At 52.9% G+C, this 21260-nt stretch overlaps 2 protein-coding genes and 1 long non-coding RNA gene across 12 annotated transcripts in view; 2 read left to right on the forward strand and 1 right to left on the reverse strand.

Annotated features, from left to right (window-relative positions):
* Window positions 1-3118, forward strand: part of FAM20B (FAM20B glycosaminoglycan xylosylkinase) — a 37616-nt gene extending 34498 nt beyond the window's left edge. For all 10 annotated transcript variants that reach the window (XM_066261246.1, XM_066261235.1, XM_066261242.1 and 7 more), the window contains one exon: window positions 145-3118. In XM_066261246.1, coding sequence (XP_066117343.1) covers window positions 145-376 — 232 coding nt within the window. In that variant the 3' untranslated portion in view covers window positions 377-3118. The remainder of the gene's footprint in view (window positions 1-144) is intronic.
* Window positions 3119-7985: 4867 nt separating this feature from the next.
* On the forward strand, window positions 7986-20249 carry TOR3A (torsin family 3 member A). Its single transcript, XM_066261247.1, has 6 exons — window positions 7986-8333; window positions 9417-9530; window positions 10148-10413; window positions 11864-12042; window positions 19111-19235; window positions 19701-20249. Exons 1-6 carry the CDS (start codon window positions 8054-8056, stop codon window positions 19949-19951), a joined length of 1215 nt encoding a protein of 404 aa, XP_066117344.1. The 5' UTR covers window positions 7986-8053; the 3' UTR covers window positions 19952-20249.
* Window positions 13691-19102, reverse strand: LOC136325984 (uncharacterized). Its single transcript, XR_010729359.1, has 3 exons — window positions 18957-19102; window positions 17796-17962; window positions 13691-16769 (listed from the first exon to the last, which is right to left on the reverse strand). It is a non-coding gene; the product is annotated as an uncharacterized lncRNA (long non-coding RNA).
* Window positions 20250-21260: the final 1011 nt, after the last annotated feature.

Here is a 21260-nt window from a genome sequence, read left to right on the forward strand (position 1 = left end):
AAATAGCAAAATGTGACTTACTCATAATGCTATTTTCAGTTGTTATTTTGCATAATTATTTCTTTACTTTTGTGTGCCAAACAGGCTTTAAATTCCATGCGATAGTGAGAGGTGTGTAACCAGTCCACAAACATTCTCTTCCAGCATTCGGGTTTCTACCTGGAACAGACTGAACTACCTGAAGAATGGTGTGCTGAAGTCTGCCTTAAAGTCGGCCATGGCCCACGACCCCATCTCCCCAGTGCTCTCCGCCCCCCACCTGGACGCTGTGGACCAGCGGCTCCTGAGTGTCCTGGCCACCGTGAAGCAGTGCACTGACCAGTTTGGGATGGACACTGTGCTGGTGGAAGACAGGATGCCTCTCTCTCACTTGTAATTCGCAACACAGAATAACTGAAACTTCTTTTTTACAAAGATAGAGAAACAGCACAATCAGCTCCAAATGGTATGAGAGGGATTAGAGATGGCCAGCAGCAAGTTTTGGTGACCAGGGGCAGGGTGGCCTGGGCTTGCTTTGGTGTTTTCCGTCGTAGAAACTAAAGCGAGGACTGTAAGTTTCGGACAACGGAAATGTTCCTGCTCAGTCACCGGACTTCCTTGGCACTCGCCCGTTCTCATGCCAAAGGACCAGCAGGTGTGCCGTCTGGATAGGTTAGCGCTGGGGTTGGTTCTGGAGTGTGCAGCCCTATCGTCCTTCTGCCACGCCTGTAGATTTTCTGGAAACACTTTGCAATCTCAAGTCAGACTGGGGATTTCACTGCCCGCTGAGGAGGGCGGGAGGGCGGCAGGGCTGCCTGGTGCTCTGCGGGGCTGCAGAGGGGGTGTTGGAGGGGGTGTGTTTTTACAACAAGTGGCAGGAAGAACAGAAGCGGGAGAGGGGTTTGGGCTTCTCAGCGACGGGGCCGGGGCCGCAGTGGCGCTTCCGATGCCTCTCAGAGGCGGGGAGGCGGGAGGGGGGAGAAGGTAGAACCGAGACCAGGGAGACATGACTGGGCTGGTGAAAGTAGCTCCCCCGGATTTAAGTTCTTAAACTGAGTAAAAAGCTAATGTGACACGTGTCCACATAAAGTCTGCGTTCTCCCAGTTGTGTTGAAATTAACCAAAAATTGTCCATAGAGAGCTTCTTGTTCCAGCCCAAACATGATTCTCTTAGACTTTTATTTTTTTCCTTTTGCCCAAAAGAGACAAATCTTTCCAAATTAACAAAGCAAATGAAGAATACCTTTGGATGAGATTTAGGCAGCCTGTGACCTCTGCCATCCTGGTTTCGCTTCGGAAACGAATTTCCGCCTCTGCCTTTAAGGCCTTTGGAGCTGCTATTCCCCAGAGATCGGCCAGCCTGATCGTGGCTTTCTTGTGAGAAAAGCCAGCTCCCTCCTACAGGTGATGGTGCCCGTCCTGCTGGTGGCCGGACCCGTCTTGTGTACCAGGAAGAGCCTTAAGACTTTGATTTATGTCAAACCCTAATTTTGTCATTTACTTTTGTTTGGAGTTTCGAACCCATGTTCCCCTGTCTCTTGTTCGCACTCTCAAATTTCAGGTTACTAAACCACAGGCTTAGTTTGGGTTGTGGCAAAGAGGTTGTGACGTGTAAGCAGCTGCAGTAGAATAGAGGGCCAGGACAGCGGGCCCGGTGCCCGCCCCCTGCCCTCGGAGTTGCAGGACCAGCCCACAGGCTGTCTGGGTGCTGTGCCAGGCCTGTGCTGTAGAGCAGAGGCTGGTAGTTAGCACTGTGGGTGAACAAGCATATTCCAGCCACTGGAGACGAGTTTTAAGTAAACAGTTTTGAACTCCTTTCAAAAGCAGTTTAGACTTTATGCCTCAACGTCCTCACATTGAAAGATAACTGAGTGTCCTGGGACTATTTTATAAGAGTGTGAAGTTGGGATACTTTTGTACTTCATAAGTACATTTTGAGATGTACACAGCTGGCTGAGTTCTTGTAAAAGGTACTGAATTTAAGAAGACAGGTATTAGCACAAAACACTGAAGTAGAATTAATGAAAGGAGGCACTGATTCCAGTTGCAAGGCCGGGTACTGAGAGGGAATGGGTGCTTAGAGTCCTCAATGGAGCCTAGGACGCCCAGGAGCGTGCTCACTGCAGGGCCAGCAGCGGCCGGAGGAGGACATGGGCGCTGCTGTCCTCGCTGCACTAACTTCTGGGTCAGTGTTCTTTCAACACGTGGTCCTGTCAGTGCCACATTGTACTGAAGAGCTGTCCCCAAACTGGGAACTTTGTTCATAATGTTGAAGGCACGAGGTTCTGCTGAGAAAAGGACTAGGAGGGACACGGCTTTGAAGATGTCCCGTCCCTTTGTAAAACATGGCCGAAAATTAGTCATATCATTCTCTTTCCTTACTAGTTAAAAATTCATGCTCTAAAACGGTGTTCCAGACCTGTATTGGTTAAAGTTAGGATTATGCTAATGACATGTTACTGAGAAAGGAAGTTTGGGTTCAGGGTCAGGATTGGATTAAGTAAAGAAAGTATGTTCAGGTGAACCTTGAAGAAAATCAACCATAAACATATGGTAGCCCTAAAATTCACAAACACTAAATTTTGTTTGAAAAAACAGATATCTTTTCAAAAGTTTCCTAACACTGTCCTCTTTGCCATTTATTTATTAGAATCTAGCACTATTATAATCGGACAAGTCATTGGAAGGGGTTTTGGTCAACCTGAAGTAGGGTGTGCCTAGGTGACGTGGAAGGGTAGATGCGGGTACATTTGAATATTATAAAGCTAGGGAAATCAGAGCTATTTACTTTTCTCCTCCTGTTTCTTAAATGTGTTGATTCCAGAGTTTGAATGGAGAACTATGAGGGGAGAGGTTTCAATCTAAAACTGTTCTTTAATGTGAGTCTATATTCTGGGTTTGGCCATAAATAATTCCCTGTGCAGAACAGACGAAGAGACAGGCTCGGATTTGCTCGGAGTGTTGTTCAGCAACGTGTTAGTAAGGCATTTCTCAGATTGATATGTCAAATGAGATTTAAGAAGGAAATGGGAGAATTTGGGTACATTCACAGCATATTATTTTGCAAAAGATGAATCCTATATGTGGGCCATTTTTCAATGTCATCTGAAGGCAACATCTTCTTCCAAAGAAACCCATGCTTTCTTTAAAAAAAGAAAAGGCTTTGGCCTCCCCTTCCAATCCACCATGTTCCGTTAGCCTCCCTTCTCCTTCTCAGTGGCCCCTGTGTCCTTGGCTGCCCAGTAAGTGGTCGCACCTCAGTCATGGTGAAGCAGCCCGTCAGCGAGCTGTCTCATACAAGACGTCCTGTGAGCGTGAGCCTCAGGAAACGTCAGGAAAGGTGGATGTATGTATATAGTCATATATGTATTTTAGCGAGAAAAGTATTTATTTTGACACAGGGAAACACTGATTTATGTTGCTGAATAACTTGAAGCTAGTGAAAGGTTTTCCTCTCGGCCCCTGGGAGTGGGCCCTATGAGCAAAAAGGCCATTCATTCAGCATCCACCTACTGAGCGCCTCCAGTGAGCCAGCCCCGCTAGGACTTGAACGAACCAGGTAGACCCGCCTGCAGAAACCTGCACAGGGAAAGCCAGCTTCCCCTCTGGTGCGATTCCTCCAGTCTGGGCTGAAAAGGTAGGGGTGGGGGCAGGGGATGGGGACTGTGCTGCCACAGGCTTTTAAGGAACTAAGGTGTTCCGAATACAGATGTTTGGGGGAACTGGGGGGAACTTACTGGGAAGCTAATTTATTTGCTTAAAAGGGAAGCGTAAGAACCTCCACCCTCTGTTTTGATCTGCCAAGGATTTCCTCTGAGAGCTGTTGTATTGTACAAACAGAGGCTGTGCTTGGTAACTCACCAAACCAGACAGATGTGCACCTAAATTTCTAGTGTGTTCTATGGGTTTCAGTTGTGAAAAAAAAAAAAAGATGAATAAAGATTTTAATAAGTATTTACGTGTGATGTTTTCCTCTTACCCCGCCCCCCATTTCAGGATATTGCCAGTGTTTTCTATTTCAGTCTGCTATCTGTTGTGTTAGGGGACAGAAGGTTACATCACCATCTCGTACCTCCACAGTATATGATGAATCAGACCGTTAGCTTCCTCAAGGGCCTTCAAAAGGCCTATACCATGTGGTGACTAGATCACAATTCCCCAAAGGATAACTCTTGGGTGCTTTTAGTAATTAACTCAATTCTTGCAGCTTTAGAGGTGAAGAGTTATGAATCCCAAAGAACTTGTCAGGGCAGAATGCGGAGGCATGGAAGAGAAGACCAGATCCCGGATTGTAATTCTTAGGACACCTGTATTTTTATTTTATTTATTTATTTTTTTGTATTTTTCTGAAGCTGGAAACGGGGAGAGACAGTCAGACAGACTCCCACATGTGCCCGACCGGGATCCACCCGGCACGCCCACCAGGGGCGACGCTCTGCCCCTCCGGGGCGTCGCTCTGCCACGACCAGAGCCACTCTAGTGCCTGGGGCAGAGGCCAAGGAGCCATCCCCAGCGCCCGGGCCATCTCTGCTCCAATGGAACCTTGGCTGCGGGAGGGGAAGAGAGAGACAGAGAGGAAGGGGGGGGGGTGGAGAAGCAAATGGGTGCTTCTCCTATGTGCCCTGGCTGGAAATCGAACCCGGGTCCCCCGCACGCCAGGCTGACGCTCTACCGCTGAGCCAACCGGCCAGGGCCAGACACCTGTATTTTTAACTTTTGAAGTAGAAATCCAGCATCATAGATCTTAAGCACACAACTGAGCAGCGTTCTTAAGACTTTTTTACTTGATCGACAGTATTTGTGTTTGCTCCCGTTTTTGTCATTTGCACTTGAATAGCAATAGGAGGCTGGAGCCTAGGCCATGTTATGGACTCTCCACGGCTGATCCTTTTTCAGGCGAGAGCTCGGGCTTTGATGGCTTCTCTGGCATGTCCGAAAGACTGGTAGTGAAGCTTGAACAAGGCGGCTGGGAGTGGGAGGCACGCTTCTGTTATGGGATAATTTCACCCAGTGTATTTGCCTATGAAAACTTTGAGCAGCCCTCATTTTGTAAGAGACGAAAATGGTCATAATCACTGGTTTAGCATGAGTGGGCTTTGTCAGGTAGGTTGCTGTATAAATCCCAGGGAATAACAGTAGTAAGTGACGGTGTGTAAAGTATTTTATCTCTCTTCAGGAGACATTTGGCTATTGGGCTGTGAGCTGTGGATGCCATCAAGATGGTAATGACTTTCCCTTTCCAGCTTGCCAAGTACTAAATGTCTCGGGAGTGATGTAAGTTAACTACAATGCAAATAAGGCCCAGGAAAGAATGGTGAGGGTTGGGGGCGGGGGGCAGAGCGGACCCACACTGAAGAGGTTGATGCAGGCCTGACGTGTGGTGTGTGTAGAACCCGACTCCAGAAACGCAGAGCCTCCTGGGCCTGTGCTCTGTTGTCGGTACCTGGGTCACCAGAACTGTTTCCTGTGGTTCTGGTCAGTTGTGGTTCTGGCCATGTCTTTTGAGAGGTCAGTCTCAGTCCACTGGAATGGTTCAGGGGTTTTATGGCATAGATGGTAAAGGAGCTGCTGGCATGTAGACAAGCTGTGAACCATTCATTTTGTTTTCAGAGTTTGCCTTTTACGTGCAGAGTTCATTTGGAAGTAGACTTGATTCTTACCCAAAGGTGGTTTTCAAGGCTGATGATGTTTTCTGACTGGGGAAACCATCTCTGCAAAGGTAAGTCCCACTGAGATGACAGCGAAGGTGGTGGGTGCCCATTTTATCTTAGACTACTAAAATGCAGGTTTTGATTTAGTAGCTTTGGGGACAGAAATCTTGTGTTTCAAACACAGGAGCAGCACGGATGGGGTTGGCTTGCTAAGGAATTGTAGCTGCCTGTAGTTTTCACAAGCGCCTTTAGGTGTCGCTATAATCCATGAAATTTGCTCCTAGAGTTCAGCCAACAGGCTCTCGACTCAGAGAAGTGTTAGCAATTTATTGCAACTAGATGCTCCTCTAAAAACTAGTGTTTGGATTCATTGTTTCTTTGTGGGACTGACTGTTGAAAAAATGTTTGGCCCTATTTTTCTAGGAAAAGGAAATGTATTCTTGAAATGGAGTTGCTTGTCCAAGAATTTAACAGCCAGCTACTTTAGTTACCATGAAATGCTAAATTCAAATCAAACTAAGAAATTAACAGCACTGCATGAAAGTGACAGTAAAAAGTTATTTCCACGGTCTTAAAGTTTGGGTTTTTTAAAGAAACTAGTATTCTAGTAATTTTATCACCATAAATTCACCTATAAACTTCACTAGTATAAATAACACCATCCAGGCTCCCTGTGTACACCATCTAGAGCCGCCGCCAGGGTGAGACACAGCTCTAATAAAAGTAAACTTGTAACTGAACTAGTCCATCAGCCCTCACAGCGTCCCTATAAAGTGACTATTTTCTATTACTGTATTTTCCCCTGTATAAGACACCTTAATTTTGGGGCCTGAGTTTTGAAAAAAAAAAAGTCTTATATAAAGTTATTGAACTCAAGTTTTATTCATAAAATTAATACAACTCCTCATACTGTCAAAACTCCCATCCATTAGCTTGTCCTCACCTGTGTCTGATGACGATTCACTGGCTTCAACAATGAGCACAAAAACAAGTGCGAAAAAGCAGGAAATGCAAATAAAAAATCTACAACCACTGTATAAGACGCACCCAGTTTTTAGACCCCAAATTTTTCAAAAAAGAGTGAGTCTTATACATGGGGAATACAGTATCCCCATTTTATAGGTGGGGAAACTGAGGCACCAGGCAGCTAAGTAACACCCAAGGCCACATACAGAAAATGGCACGGGCCATTCAGTTAACCACAGTACTAGATTGCCATTCTGGCTCAACATTTATTGAGTGAGTGATGTTTTCAGTTTCCGACTGCGTATAGAGTAGTGCGTTCCTCGGTAGCTGTCCCTGGAGGGTTTCCTGAGCGGGACTGCACATAACATGGTGCTCATTGGCTGGTCACTGCTTTGTGGAAGGCTTGGGTTCAGTTTTGACATGACCCTGAGTGGCTAAGCAATACCGTATACTTACATAACAGTGCTCTCCAGTTTAACTCCTGTGTTCTGACAGAGGTGCCTACCTGGTTTCTGTAGCCGAGTGAGAGGAGCTGACCTGGTGAGCGGTGGAGTTAGGAGCAGAGACTGGGGTGCGCGGGCGAATCAATCTGCTTGTAACGTTGCTGACACATGGCCCCTGAGCCTGACAGTAGCCAAGTGCCATGAATTCTAGACAGCAGTTTCTTCCTAGGACAAGGTGGCTCTTAGGCCAGTGGCTTCAGTAGGTCAGGTGACTTAGAAAACTGCGTTGAGTTCTGAAACCCACTCACTTAGCCGCGCACTCATGCTATGGGATAGGGAGCCGGTGAGAGGGCCTCGGGTCTTCCCAGTGTTGTCAGAAACTGCGCATGGGTAAGGAGATACGATTACACCGACTCGAGACTCTTGATTTCCCCATGACCCCGGGAGTTTCCAACACCCACACATCCAGATGGGAGCCCTCAGCTTCCTCTTGCTTCTGTTGCGGTCCCGGCTGTGGAAACCTGCTGGCGAAGAGCCGCTCATTTCATTTCCCTCCGCGGAGCCGCTGGGCTCTTCCCGTCCTCGGGGCCGCGTCTGCCCTCGGCGAGGTGGTTGCCCAGGGTGGCAGGAAGTTGATCTTCAGCCACTGGGCATGGCACGAAGGGGGCCCTTATGGGGTAGGCCTCGGATGGGCCACAGGCTGCCCGAGAGTAACAGCAGGGTGATGACAGTAGCCATATCCAGATCTGACTTCACCTTCGCAACCACAGTCCGCCCGGAATAGATGGCTGCCGGTAGGCCAGCTCTGTGGGAGGGCGGCGCCTGCCCCTGGCCACCGGGTGCCCTCCCAGCCCAGCCAAGGATTGATTCCGGGCGTCCGCCCTCGGTCACGTGGGGCTGCGGTTCCCGTGGCAACGCCAATCCCCGGCGGGTCCGGCCTCGGAAGTTCCGTGCCCGCCGTCTGCACTTAACCCGCCAGACGCGGCTGGGCAGCAGAGAGCCGGAGGGCTGGCCATGCCGCGCGGTTCCTTGCGGCTGCTCTGGCTCTGCGTCCTGCTGCTGCTGCTGCCGCTGCCGCCACCACCGCCGCTCGCGGGCGCGCTGGGGCACCGCGGCTCGGCCGCACCCAGGGAGACCGCCGAGGAGCCTGGCCGGGCTGGGCAGGCCTTCCGGGATCTGCGGGAGGGGCTGAGGGCGGCCGGCGCCCTCTCCAGACGATACTGGGCGCTCTTCAGCTGCCGCGTGTGGCCCGAGACCTGTGAGCAGGACAGGACGGCCCCTGCGGGGCCCCTGGGTAAGAGCGGCGGGGAGATGCACACGGGCGCGGCGGGCGGCTCGCTCCGGGACACACTGCAGGCGCCCAGCGTCTTGGGGCCGGGAAGCACCCATAGGCTGGAACTTGCATGTCCCTAAGGGAATAGGGGTCTGTGGGGGACGGGAAGCGGTTCAGTTCAGGAGACTTGGCTCGAATGCAAGGGACCTTGCGTCATCCTGCCCACAAGAAGCCCTGCTTCTGCCGCCCACGCCCCTGGTCCCTGATGCGGCTGTCTTATTTAGAGGGTCGGCCTGGCCGCCCTCCCCTGTGGAGTTCCTTGGCTTCTACGGACAGCTCACACCTTGATATCTGTCTTAAGGTCCCCACTGGACACACCCCAAGTCCCTTTTCCCCATTCTGCTGTTAAGGAGGCAGAGCCTGGGCCGCGAGTTCCAGACCTGAGTTCCAGTTCCTGCTTTGTCACTGACAAATTGTGTGTCAGGGTTGTAAATCACTTCCATAGGCCAGGTGCTCTCTGAGGCTTCTGGTGGCCTCGGTGGATAATTCTAGATCCAGTGCTAGTACTGTAATGGCAGTCCTGTAATGGCTCTCTGAACGTCTTTGGTTTAGATCAAAAGACTTCTAACTTCCACTGATTGGGTTTTGTTTTGTTTTGTTTTGTGTTTGTCTCTGCTGGGCATGGTCAAATTGGCATTTGACAAAAGATTTTAGAGGCCTTTGGGTTTGGCTGTGGTCAGATGACTTTGGAATCCAGAGCCAAGTAGGAAGAACGATAATGACCAGCTCCTGAGGGGGTCGTGACTGGACTGCACACCCCTCGCAGGCAGGTCCAGGCTTCTTGCGTCTCTGGCTCAGGGCTTAAGGCATGTTTGTTGAGCCAACAGCTTTTGCGGGAGCTGCATCAATAGCAAAGCCCTCCACTTCCTCAAAGCTAGAGGTGTTCACTCGTGCTGTTCCCTGGCACCAGGGAGGCCCAGTGAAGGGCTGGCTCTGGAGGGAGGACAGAGGACTGGAGGAACCTGTTGGAGGGGGAGGGTAGGGAGGCCAGGCTCCCTCTTGGCCCCAGGCTCTGTCCCTGCCTCATAGCTCCTCATTTTCTAGGCTGGAGCCTTCCCCTGTTGGGCCAGCAGTATCTGGATATCCTGATCACATGGTACTGCAGCTTCCAGGATTGCTGCGACAGTGGAGACTGCAGGATCTCCAACAACTTCACAGGTTGGAGCTTGCCTGCCCCTGAGGAGATAGAGATCTGGGGACAGGAGGCAATTCCATGCAGGAGACAGGGCAAGAGACCTTGCGTCACCCTGCCCGCAGACGGTGCACACCCTCCCTCCTCCCCCACAGCCCCCACTGACCTCTGTCTCCAAACCTTGCAGCCTTGGGGCTGTGAGGAAGTAAGGCAAGCAGAGGACTTTGAAAACACTAGCTGTCCTCAGTAGGTATTTGCTGAATTGAGTTAAAGTGAATAAAAGGAGGGTGTTTCCATAAAATATTTAGGGTATCCTGAAACTTCCAGGTGGGAGCAACCTCATGGGCGTGGGGGGCGTCTTCCAAACAGGACTCCACAGTCATTCTGGGGGTCTTCAGCACCTTCTGAAAGAGTGAGTCCATTCTCTCCCTAAGTTCAATAGTGATGTCTCAAATTCTTCAGAATATAGCCCTTGGGTCCCTTCTGCTGCCAGCTCTGCCCTCTGGCTTGTTCTGAGACCACATAGGGTGGGTAAGTGACCCCACCTCAGCGACGTTCAGAGGGGCTCACTCTCCTGTCAGCTGAGCCTGGTGGGATCAGGCCTGTGTGCACCTCTCACTGTGGTCGTCTCTCCCACCCTTAGGCCTACAGGCAGACCTGAGTGTGCGACTACATGGCCAGCATCTGGCCCGGGAGCTGGTCCTGGCCACAGTGAGGGGCTACTTAGAGCTGCCCCAGCCAGACAAAGCCCTGGCTCTGTCGTTCCACGGCTGGTCTGGCACAGGCAAGAACTTTGTGGCACGGATGCTGGCAGAGAACCTGTACCGGGACGGGCTGAGGAGCGACTGTGTCAGGGTGTTCATCACCATGTTGCACTTCCCTCATCCCAAGTATGTGGACCTGTACAAGGTGAGGCCAGGCAGGGCTGCGGCTGGAGTGTGGCCAGGACAGCCTGAGGAATGGCCCTCTGGGCTGGAGGATCGGCCCTGGGGAAGCCGGGGTGGGGGTCGGAGGATGCGGCCATTTCCACAGAACCTGTAATAACTCAGACATCTGGCCACACCAGTGAGGGGGAAAGACAAGTTCCAAACACGACTCATCCCGACCTCCGTCTCCTTACATACGAGGCCAGACACAGCTTAACCAGAGAACCTGTGTGTTAATTTTGCTGTTTCAGAAGCAGTGGAAATGTCAAAGGAAATAGAGAACGGAGGAAGGCAAAAACTCCATCATAGTCTCCCCACGCAGACATAGCAGTTAGCATTTTGGTATATATCCTACAGTTTGGAGAAAGTCACTTAGGATGGGATAGGCCTTTTAAAAAAATAAAAATAGGATATGCAACTTTCTTTCCTCCAAACTGCTCATTATAAGCCAACAAGCAGAGGGACAAAACTTGTCTTTGCTACCCTGCTATTTTGGATGTCTTTCATTGAGACGTAACCTTTAAAGTGAGCTGGACGGGGGCCAGAGCCCCACGGCAGCCTGACTTGCTGCCAGAGATGATTGCGTCTGTCTGGCTCTCAGTTCCAATATTTGGAATTGCGATAACCTGGGAAGATTAGATAAACGTTTGAGGACAGGACTGCCTGAGTCACCTGGCAGTTTCAGTTTGGCCTTGGAGGGCAGGGGGAGGGTGACCGGCCAGAGGGCAGGCAGCGGTCAACCCGGCCTTCCCAGGAAGAAGCAGCTGGCTTTGACTGTGGCAGACCAGGTCTGGGCTCTCCCACCGTGTAGAGTGACACGTACACATGCTCACAGCCTGCACAGCCTCACTGGCGGGGGTGGGGGCTGAAGTCAGAATCCAGGAAGGCTAGAGGTGGACAGTGAGTCCGCTGAACCCCCGCGGGCAGGGCTGGCCCTCTTCTGGTGAACCCCACAAAGCAGCATTTTCTCAGCCTGGGTAGGGAACCCCAGTTCCAAGTTGGCTGACCCCAGACAGGGTCCCCCAGGCTGCTCCCTGAGTTCTCAGCCCAGTGGGCTCTGCTCCTGGAATTTCAAGATGAGACTGTGGCCACCCCTGGGCACTTGAGTTTGTCTCGCCTGTCGCCCCTGTATAAGAACCTGATGTCTGCCCCCTGGGGAGGGCGAGCTGGCTGTCTGGGGCCTCATTCTGGAGGGGCAGGAAGGCCCCCCTCCCTCTCCCAGGCTGGCTCCACTTAGTTGGCTCCCAAACCTCAGGGTGCAGGACAATCACTGGGGACCTCACCCTGTCCCTGGAGGTTAGAACCCAGCCCTGGGCAACCCACTGCAGACCCCTGGGAAATGGGCAGGCTGGTGGCGCCCCTCCTGGGTCTTCTGGCCGGAGGGTGGGACTGCCGCCCCCAGGGCTCCCCCGCAGCTCTCTGTGTCCCTGCAGGAGCAGCTGGCAGACCAGGTGCGGGAGACACAGGCACGTTGCCACCAGACCCTGTTCATCTTTGATGAGGCCGAGAAGCTGCACCCCGAACTACTCGAGGCCCTCGGGCAGCACCTGGAGCACCAGGCCCCTGGGAGTCCTGGGGCTGAGTCCCCAAGAACCATCTTTCTTTTTCTCAGGTAGGGGTGCGTGCAAACAGGAGGGCTGACGAGGGAAGACGGAGGTGCAGGTGTGCCTGGCGGGCCCAGCGTGGGGGCCAGGTGTGAGCTGGTGTGAGGGCTCGTGGGCCCTTCTCCAGGAGGCCCCGCTGCATGGGGTGTCGCAGGCCGGGGACCTAGGTCTCCTGCTCCTGCTCTGAATCCCCCCAGGGCACTTCTGAGGAACTGAGTCCCTTCCCCCGCGGCACAGCCAGCTAACTGGCCTGGGGAAGAGCAGCTGGCCTCCCCGTGATTCTTGGGGTGGTGGAGCTCCCCTCCAGCCCCCAGTCTGCACACAGCCGCCTCCGTGAGGCACCACGCTCACCGCTCACCGGAGAGCCTTCTCCGCAGGGCAGTATGGTTGTGGCCTTTGATGTTGTTTTTAACTGAGGTGTACTTGACTAGAGCAGGTATGGGACATGACTGGCTATTGGTATATATAGGCGTACCCCATTTTACTGCTTTAGGCTTCTACGTGTTGGGGTTTTTTTTACAAACTGAAGACAAGACCATCAGCAAAAGATTACAACTTGCTTGATTGCAATACCCACTTTGTGTGGGCGGTCTGGTACAGAGACCAGTGTCTCCGAGATCTGTCTGTATTACGAAATGGTCGCCACAACCAGTCTAGTTAAGTTAAAATCTGTTGCCATGTGTAGTTACAAAATTTCTTTCTTTTGATGAGAACTTTGAAGATCTCTTGGCAGCTTTCAAATCTGCAGTGCAATGTTGGTAACTAGAGCCGGCATGCTGTATATCGCATCTGCAGGACTTACTTTCCATAGCTGGAAACTTGTACCCCCTGACCCCCTTCACCCATTCCCCGCGTCTCTGAGAAGCATCAGTCTGGCCTCTGTATCTGAGCTTGAGTTTGTTTCTGTTTTATTTTTGTTCGTTTTTTTAGATTCAACATAGAAGTGAGACTATGTACTGTTTCTCTTTCTGACTTCACTTAGTGTCCGGCCATGTTGTTGCAGATGGCAAGATTTTATTGGTTTTTATGGCTGAGTAGTAAGTCCATTGTGTATCAACTACATGTTCTTTATTCTTTCATTCTTCGATGGACACTCAGGGTAAAACCTGTTTCCATATTTGGCTGTGATAGTAATGCTGCAGTGAACACAGGAGTGCATGTCTTTTCAAGTTAGCGTTTTTTTTTCTTAGTATAAATACCCAGGAGTGGAGTTGCTGGGTCGTGTGGTGGCTCCATTTTTAATATTCTGAGGACCCTCCACACTATTTCCCAGGACTGCACTAGTTTACAGTCCCTCCAACAGTGCGCAAGGGTTCCCTTTTCTCCACATTCTCGCCAGCATTTGTCTCATCTTGTCATGCCCTTCGGACAGCTATGAGATGGTATCTCACTGTGATAGCTTTTGATTTGCATTCCCCTGACGATAAACATCTTTTCATGTGCCTGCTGGCCATTGGTATGTCCTCTCTGGAAAACTACTCAGATCTGGTGGTTGGGTGTTTTTGCTGTTGACTTGTGCGTTCTCTACATATTATGGACATTAACCCCTTACCACATATGATTTGAAAATATTCTCCCATTTAGTAGGTTGCCCCTTCCTTCTGTCGGGGGTTTCCTTTGTTGTATAGAAGCTTAGTTTGATGTAGTCGCGTTTATTTTTGCTTATTGTATTTGTTTTTGGTGTCAGGTCCAGAAAATCATCATGAAGAGCAATATTAAGGAGCTTACCACCTTTGTTTTCTGCTAGTTTTAGAGTTTCAGGTCTTATGTTCAAGTATTTAACCCATTTTTAGTCCATTTCTGTGTGTGGTGTAAGATAGTGGTCTAGTTTCATATATCTGCATGTGACTCTGCAGTTCCCCAGCACTGTTTATTGATGAGATTGTCTTTTCCCCATTGTAGATTCTTGGTTCCTTTGTCAGATGTTAATTGACCATATAGGCATGGGTTTACTTCCGGGGTCTCTATCCTGTTCCATTGAGCTACGTGTCTATCTTTATGCCTATAGTGTACTATTTTGATGACTGTAGCTTTGTAATGTCATTTGAAATGTAACTCACATACTGGGAGTTCCCTTAGAAGGGCATTAACCCTTTGAGTAGCACGAACATTCATGTACATCCTCGTGCCTCCTGACCATCCAGAGTATGATTGTGCATGTATATTAAAAAAAAGGCAAATGTATGTTCTTGTTTCCATAAATTGGTTAACAAACATGATTTTAAGTTAAAACTGTAACTGGAACTCATTTTTTGGGGAAAAAAAAATTCCTGGGGGTCACCGAGTGTGAAAAAAACTTACTACTCAAAGGGTTAAGTTTACTCGTAGGCAAATTAGTTGAAAATCAAGTACTAACTATCCTTGAAAATTCTGAATGTGGACCCAGCAGAGGAGTTTCCAACTCAGTCCTACATAGTGTCTCCTCTCCCCGACCTTGGAAGGTTTTTCTTTGACCATGGGAGGTGGTTACTGGCTTGAAATTAAGGGGACAGCCTGACCAGGGGCTGGAGCATTGGATAGACTGTTGGACTGGGACACGGAGGACCCAGGTACGAAATCCCAAGGTCGCTGGCTTGAGCAAGGGGTCACTCGGTCTGCTGGAGCCCCATGGTCAAGGCATGTATGAGAAAGCAATCAATGAACAACTAAGCCACAATGAAGACCTGATACTTCCCATCTCTTTCCCTTCCTGTTTGCCTGTCCCTCTCTCTGTCTCTGTCTCCATCACAAAAAAAAGGGAAAAAAAGGGGCTAATGTGTTGAAGGCTAAGCCCTCCTGATCTGCGGGCAGGCCCTGTTTAGTTCAGCTGACTGGCCCAGGCTCTGGAAATGGCTTTGCTGAGAGCAGACTTAGAACCCAGCTTGTCCAACCCTTTCATTTTATGTTGGCTCCACCTGAGAATGTGCTGCCCAAGGTCTGTGGAAGTCAAGTCTGGGTTCCTGTTGGCCCAACTTGAAGGCTTCACATGCAGCTCCTTGCACTGAGCGGAAGGCAAACCTTGCCCCTGTACCCCCACCCCCACCCCCACCCCGGCGCGTAGGCCAGTACGGGCTTGCTACGGGGTTTCCCAGCTTTAGGGCATGCCCTGTGCAGGTGGAGGAGGAGGGGTCTGGTTTTGTATCCAGGCGTGGAGTGCGACGGATGAGCTGCACAAGGCAGGTCCTGTTTCCCAGTGGGTTTGTAAGACAGGATAGAACTGGTTTCAACTGGTGCCAGGTTGAGATATCTGTGCTTGGATGGCAAGTCCTTCCGGCTCCACACGAAAGGCTTATGGGACACTAACTGCAGAGCACTGTGAAGGGCAGGGAGGCTGTCCCAAGGTGGGTTTAAGGGAAAAGCAGAGAAATTTTCTGATGTAATGGGCTCTGTCTTACCGACCACCTTCCGAGACAGTCCGGAGGCAGAGCTCTTCCTGTCGGCAGTGAATTAGGTGGGGGCTCCCAAATGCAATGAGGCCAAATAAGGCGTCACCCCATAAGCCCCGCCAGGGGTGGGAGCCTGGGGACCCTCTGAGCTGACTGAAGGGAGGGCAGCCCGGTGACCAGCTCAACCGGGATTCTTGCTTGCTTTTGTAGAAACCCTTTGTGTATAGCTGCCTCCCCTCCTCCAAGGGCGCCTAAAGCAGCGCTGCCTCGGGCTGAGGCTTGCGGGCCCTCTCCGTGGGTTCAGTCCAGTTCTCAGCCCAGTGCCAGGATTTCCTACTGTGACCCTGCTATATAATTCTATAACATTGTAATATTTTGGCCTCTACAATTCCCTGTGCCCAGCAGTGCCTTTGTCCCCTCCAGCTCTGCCCTTTCCCCAGTGACCCCAATGTTGTGCGCTGCCCAAGGCCACTGGGTGGACCGTGAACAGCCGGCCGGGTAAAGCGGCCTGCGGGGAGGAGGACACCACACCTGTGGCAGGGGCGTGAGGGTGTGGCCCCAGCGCAGCCCTGGGTGCCTAGAGCCCCCAACCCCCACCTTGAGGTCTCCTGGTGCTTCGAACTGGGTGGGGAAAGGCAGGGTATCAGAATCTGTTAACAAAAGTCAGTCGAGTCCGTTTGAAGAACTAACTGGCTTTATTGAGCAGGTCTGGACTTGCGTGCGCCCCGTGGAGGAGCGGAACAGTGCAGAAGGCTCTGGGGCAGACACTGGGCAGGACTGGTTCCAGCAGGACAGCCCTCCTTCGGGGAAGGCAGGGTCTCCCCAGGCCGACTCCTGGGCTTCCCCTGGGGACGGGGAGGGCCTGTGTGACAGGTGGCCTCCTTGGGACCCACCAGAAAATGTCCAGGCGGCACCCCTGGAGAAGGTAGAGCCTGCAGCTAGGCCGGGGGTCAGTGCCAGGCCCGTGCCAGGGGCTGCGGCAGAGCCTTCACATTCAGCCGGGGGGGGGGGGTCTTCTCTCAACTTGATTTCACAACATGTAGGGGGATGGGCACATGTGCAGGAAAAGTGCAGCTGACTCAAACTGCTGGTGAGCCCGTCCTGGTGGCCTCGTCCTGGACACTTCCCTAGCCTGCTGTCTGAGGGACGCAGCGTGGTTCTGCAGGCCTGCCCGGTGGTGGTGGCAGTGAGGCAGGACATGGAGAGTGCTGGGCTAGAGGACCTGGGCCTCAGAGCTGATACCGACCATTTCTGCCAGGTCTAGGAGGGCACCGGGGGCCAGGACAGGAATGCAGAATCTGGGGCCAGAGCACGGCCACTTCTCACTGCCACTGTCAGGTGGGGAGGGACATCTGTGGCTGTTCTCTGGGCTGTGGGCAGGAAGAGAAGAGAAAGGGCTGTGACAGGGCATAGAAAGTGTTCCTAGGAATGCACATATATTTACTAACTGGAATCTCAGGTGACCTAAGGTAGGTATTTTAAATTGTCTAATTCTCTGATTTTACAAACAAGGAAACTAAGACTCAGATATAAGCTTGATTCAGTTGTTAATCTGTTTGGTAACAATCCCCATCCCTACCCTGCTGGTCTCTCCAGAGTTTGAAAAGGCCTTTGCGTCCCCTTCCTTTGGGGTCTTAGGGCTGGTGAGATTACATGTTCTACCCCAGACCCAGGGGCAGAGACCAGTTTCTAGATGTGACTTCTGTCCCCTCAGACCTCCCGGTCAGCGGGCGAAGAGGAAGGGGGAATTGGGGTGCTCCAGGAACCTCTCTTCGATGCTCGTCTCGGGGCTAGTAGAGCGACTAGAGAGGGAACCCAGGTTTTGTCTTGGTGATTGAGCTGAAGCCCTGACATGGGAACAGGGGGTGCTGGCTGGGGAACAGGATGGGCAGTTCAGGAAGACACAGTGCGCGCTCCTTTAATAAACATTTACTGAGCACCTGCTCTGTGGGCCAGAGACCCAGCGCCAGGTGGTCCTGGGCAGAAATGGGGAAGGCACTGAGTTCCATGCTCCTGGGGCCGAGTGAGCGAGTCCCAGGCCTCCCCCCTTCCCCAGATGCCTGCCCCAGCCTGTGTAAGCCTGCCTCCCCCCTGCCCTGGATGCCTGCCCCAGCCTGTGTAAGCCTGCCTCCCCCCTGCCCTGGATGCCTGCCCCAGCCTGTGTAAGCCTCCCTCCCCCCTGCCCCGGATGCCTGCCCCAGCCTGTGTAAGCCTCCCTCCCCCCTACCCTGGATGCCTGCCCCAGCCTGTGTAAGCCTGCCTCCCCCCTGCCCCGGATGCCTGCCCCAGCCTGTGTAAGCCTCCCTCCCCTCTGCCCCGGATGCCTGCCCCAGCCTGTGTAAGCCTGCCTTTGACCTCTGGGGAATTCGGATGAAGCAATGCAGGTCAGGTCTTACCCGGGCTGATGCAAGTGTGGCCACTTGTGTGTGTGCGCAGAGATGACTTTCTTGAGGGCAATAGCTTCCCTACGTGCAGGAGTCAGAAGTCTGGCTCAGCAGCTGACCTTGAGCTGGGGGTTGGGACTCCCAGAGCTGAGAGCCAGGCAGCAGCGGGGGCATGATCCCTACAGGAAGGAGGCACTGGATCACTGGCAGCCCCATCTGCCTGCTAGGCAAGGAGAGAGGCACTCAAATCCCCTCCGTGCCCCAGGGCCTGGCACAGGACATGCTCGAACACTGAAAGGAAAGTTGAGTTAATGTACCCGAGAGCTTCAGGGAACCAGTCTGCTTCATAAGGAGACACAAGTCCTGGTCCCCACGACCTCACTCCCAGGGAGAGGCAGAGTGAGGCTGCAGCAAGAGGAGGACATGGTGCGGGCCGGGGGGGGGGGGGTGTCTGGCAGCTCCAGGCAGCCCCCTCCCTCTGTGCTTCAGACCCAATGTCCCGGTTGCCTGATGCTGTCACAACTGTAGAACTCACGTGTAAACCCAAGCGTCCCCTCCACCCTTCTACATCCCCAGTTAGGGCCGCAGGCAGCGCAGGGCACACAGTGCAGACCTGGGTGGCCTCCATGCTGTCTGCCGTCAGGACCCTCCTAAAGAAGCTAATTCCTAACCCCCCCCCCTTCAGGCGCCTTCCTCCTCGCTCCCTGCTGGGCCCTCTGCTGCCACCCCAGGTGTCGCCAGCCTGCTCTGTGGCCCTAGGGATGTTCTGAGGAAGGAAACCGACCCAGCCACTGCACGCATGCACACCCCACCCCCCAGAGTATTAAAACCAGTCTTCACCTTAGCCATCAGCTCACGTGCCCAGCTACGGCTTCCTCGTGCGGCTGAGGCTCGGGGCCCCTGGAACCCACTGCCTGGGCACGCCTTCCCTGCCTGCGCTTGGCATTCACTACTTGGGTCTGCATTGTTCAGAAGCCCCAGCCTCCCCCTGAAGTCCTCCCTCTGGGCCTTTGCTGCCCCTACACGAGCACCTGCCACACTGTCCTCGTGTCACACACGCCCACGCCCCTCCCTGCCATGGAAGTCAGTGGAGGGAATCCCAGCACGCCATCTCTGGGCTCCCGTGTTTGTCAGAAGGGAGCAAGGCAGGAAAGCTGTGTCTTTTGTATCTACCTTGGAGTTGTGACAAGATCTTCTGGGGGAAGGGAGGCCCTGGACTGTGGCTCTCCATGCCTCCTTGCCACGGCAGAGACGCACACCAGTCAGGTCATCCGTGTGAACCTAGACAGAAGGGTGACATCTGCTAACAAGCGCTTGTCTCTTCCAGTAACCTTGGCGGCAACAGCATCAATGCGGCGGTCCTGGGGCTGCTGAAGGCCGGGTGGTCCCGGGAGGCGATCACCATGGAGCACGTGGAGCCCCACCTCCGGGCTGAGATTCTGGTGTCCACAGGTAACCGACTCCCGGCCACACAGCACCCGAGCCTCTGGGGCTAGAATGCGTGCTTCTGCGGGGACAGGGTCCTCAGGACCGCAGGACCCTCCACGCAATCCCCTTGTCAGCATCAGAGAGGCACAGGAAGAGTGCCAAGAAAGCTGAGCCCCTTTTCGGAAAATGCTTTGAGAGGAGGAGCCGGCCCTAGCCCTGGAGGTGCAGGCAGTGGCCGGGAGGCCTGTGGGACCCAGGCTCGGCCTGCAGTCAGAGGTGGGCTCACTGTACCTCCTGCCACCAACCCAGACCGCCGTCCGGCCTCTGGCTGCCCCGGGCACGCATGCTCCGAGAGCGCGGGCTGCAGGTCCCCCGCCAGCCTTCCAGAACTGCGTGTCAGACCTTGTCCCCGCTTAGAGTCAGGGACACTGAAACTCCAGCTGGATTCAACCTAGTCACACTCCCACATAACTTTGGTTTTAATTTCAGACAGTGGCTTTGGCCACAGTCGCCTAGTGAAGGAAAACCTGATTGACCTCTTCGTCCCCTTCCTGCCACTGGAATCCCGCCACGTGAGACTGTGTGCCCGCGATGCCTTCCTGAGCCAAGCGCTCCCGTACACGGAGGCGGCGCTGGACGAGATCGCCAGGATGATGGTGTACGTCCCCAAGGAGGGGCCTCTCTTCTCCTCGCAGGGCTGCAAATCTGTTGCCCAGAGGATGAACTACGTCCTGCCTTGAGGGGGAGTGGGACACTTCCAGCCCGGCTACCCTCCGCCGCGGACGTCCAGCACGCACACTGTGCTGCATAAAAGGCAGGTCCCTTAAACCACACGGTGCCTTAGAGAAGCCTCGTTCAAAACGTGGGCCCAGTGTGTGGGAGAGCGACCCCAGGAGCCTTGGGACAGAGAGAGGTGCTCCTACCTGCCACAGGCAGGCCCCCCGGTCCGGGTCCGGTCCTCGGTTGGATGTGGGCTGCTACTCAGGGAAGAGCCTCAGGCTGAAAAAAAAAAAGGACACCAAATACGTTTTTTTTTTTGTTTTTTTTTTTAAATCACTTCAGTATAGGCTAAGATTTGTTCTGCTCTGCAGATTTAAAAATGTCAAGTCAGGGGGCCTTGCCCTCATCGTGTCATGTGTAAATATTAAAGTTTTGTATTTTTCTGTAATGAGACCTAGTACTCCCAATCACTCAGCAGAATTCAGAATGCCACGTCACTCTGATGGGGACGGGGACCAGGGCGGTGGGGGACACGCAGCGGATGCTGGCGCTCACCGAGCTGATAGTGCATCACTCCTCGCGGAGAAGGCTCCCTCCTCAGCACATTGCTCTTCTGTAGGAGACGGCAGTACCGTGCAAGCAGCTTTGGAAAGGAAAAGTCATTTCTGAGGTCTCTTCCCTTCACACTTCTCAGTTATACACAGGTCGTTCTCGGACTTAAAGCCCTCCCGGCCTTCCTACCATCGGCCCTGCTGAAGTGGCACTGCCCCCTCATGTGACACTCGAGCACACACTCAGCTGCCTTGTGATTAGGGAGTACCAGCCTGAGCCACAGCAGCTCCCCAGTAAATAGCCGAATGGAAGGAACTTAGTTTCACACCCCTCGGGGAGGAATGTCAACTTGGCTCAACTGCACAGCGCAGTGGGCTGGGCCCCGGCCCCACCCCCACCCTGCCTCAGCCGACCCCGCCGCTGCACCCAGCTGCGAGCTTGCTCACATGCGTTCTAAAGGCATGCTCTAGAGCAGGCGAGCCAGCCATGTCCGATGTCATAAATACAGGTCTAATCCTTATACCCTGGGGACCAAGACACACAGAATGCAGTGGTTCCCAACACTCTTCTGGGGCCCGACCGCCTGGCTCAAGTGCCAGGTTGCAGCCACTTACCGCTGCGAGGACAAACAAGCTCACTATAACCTTGGTTTCTGCTTTTGTAAAAAGCGGGACTTACCTCATAGCTGTACTTCCCTCATAGGCCGCTGTGAGGACTGAGTTCATCTTCATCAAGTGCTCAGGGAACAGAATCAGGAAAGCCTGGTGACACTGCTGT

Source organism: Saccopteryx bilineata, chromosome 2, assembly GCF_036850765.1.
Source record: "Saccopteryx bilineata isolate mSacBil1 chromosome 2, mSacBil1_pri_phased_curated, whole genome shotgun sequence".
Taxonomy (NCBI): Eukaryota; Metazoa; Chordata; class Mammalia; order Chiroptera; family Emballonuridae; genus Saccopteryx; species Saccopteryx bilineata.

What these genes read in the sequence shown, in the direction of transcription:
- TOR3A (XM_066261247.1), top strand. Translation starts at nt 8,054, where the DNA reads ATGCCGCGCGGTTCCTTGCGGCTGCTCTGGCTCTGCGTCCTGCTGCTG. An exon ending in GATCTCCAACAACTTCACAG is followed by an intron (nt 9,531 to 10,147) that starts GTTGGAGCTTGC and finishes TCCCACCCTTAG; the next exon opens with GCCTACAGGCAGACCTGAGT. An exon ending in ACCATCTTTCTTTTTCTCAG is followed by an intron (nt 12,043 to 19,110) that starts GTAGGGGTGCGT and finishes TGTCTCTTCCAG; the next exon opens with TAACCTTGGCGGCAACAGCA.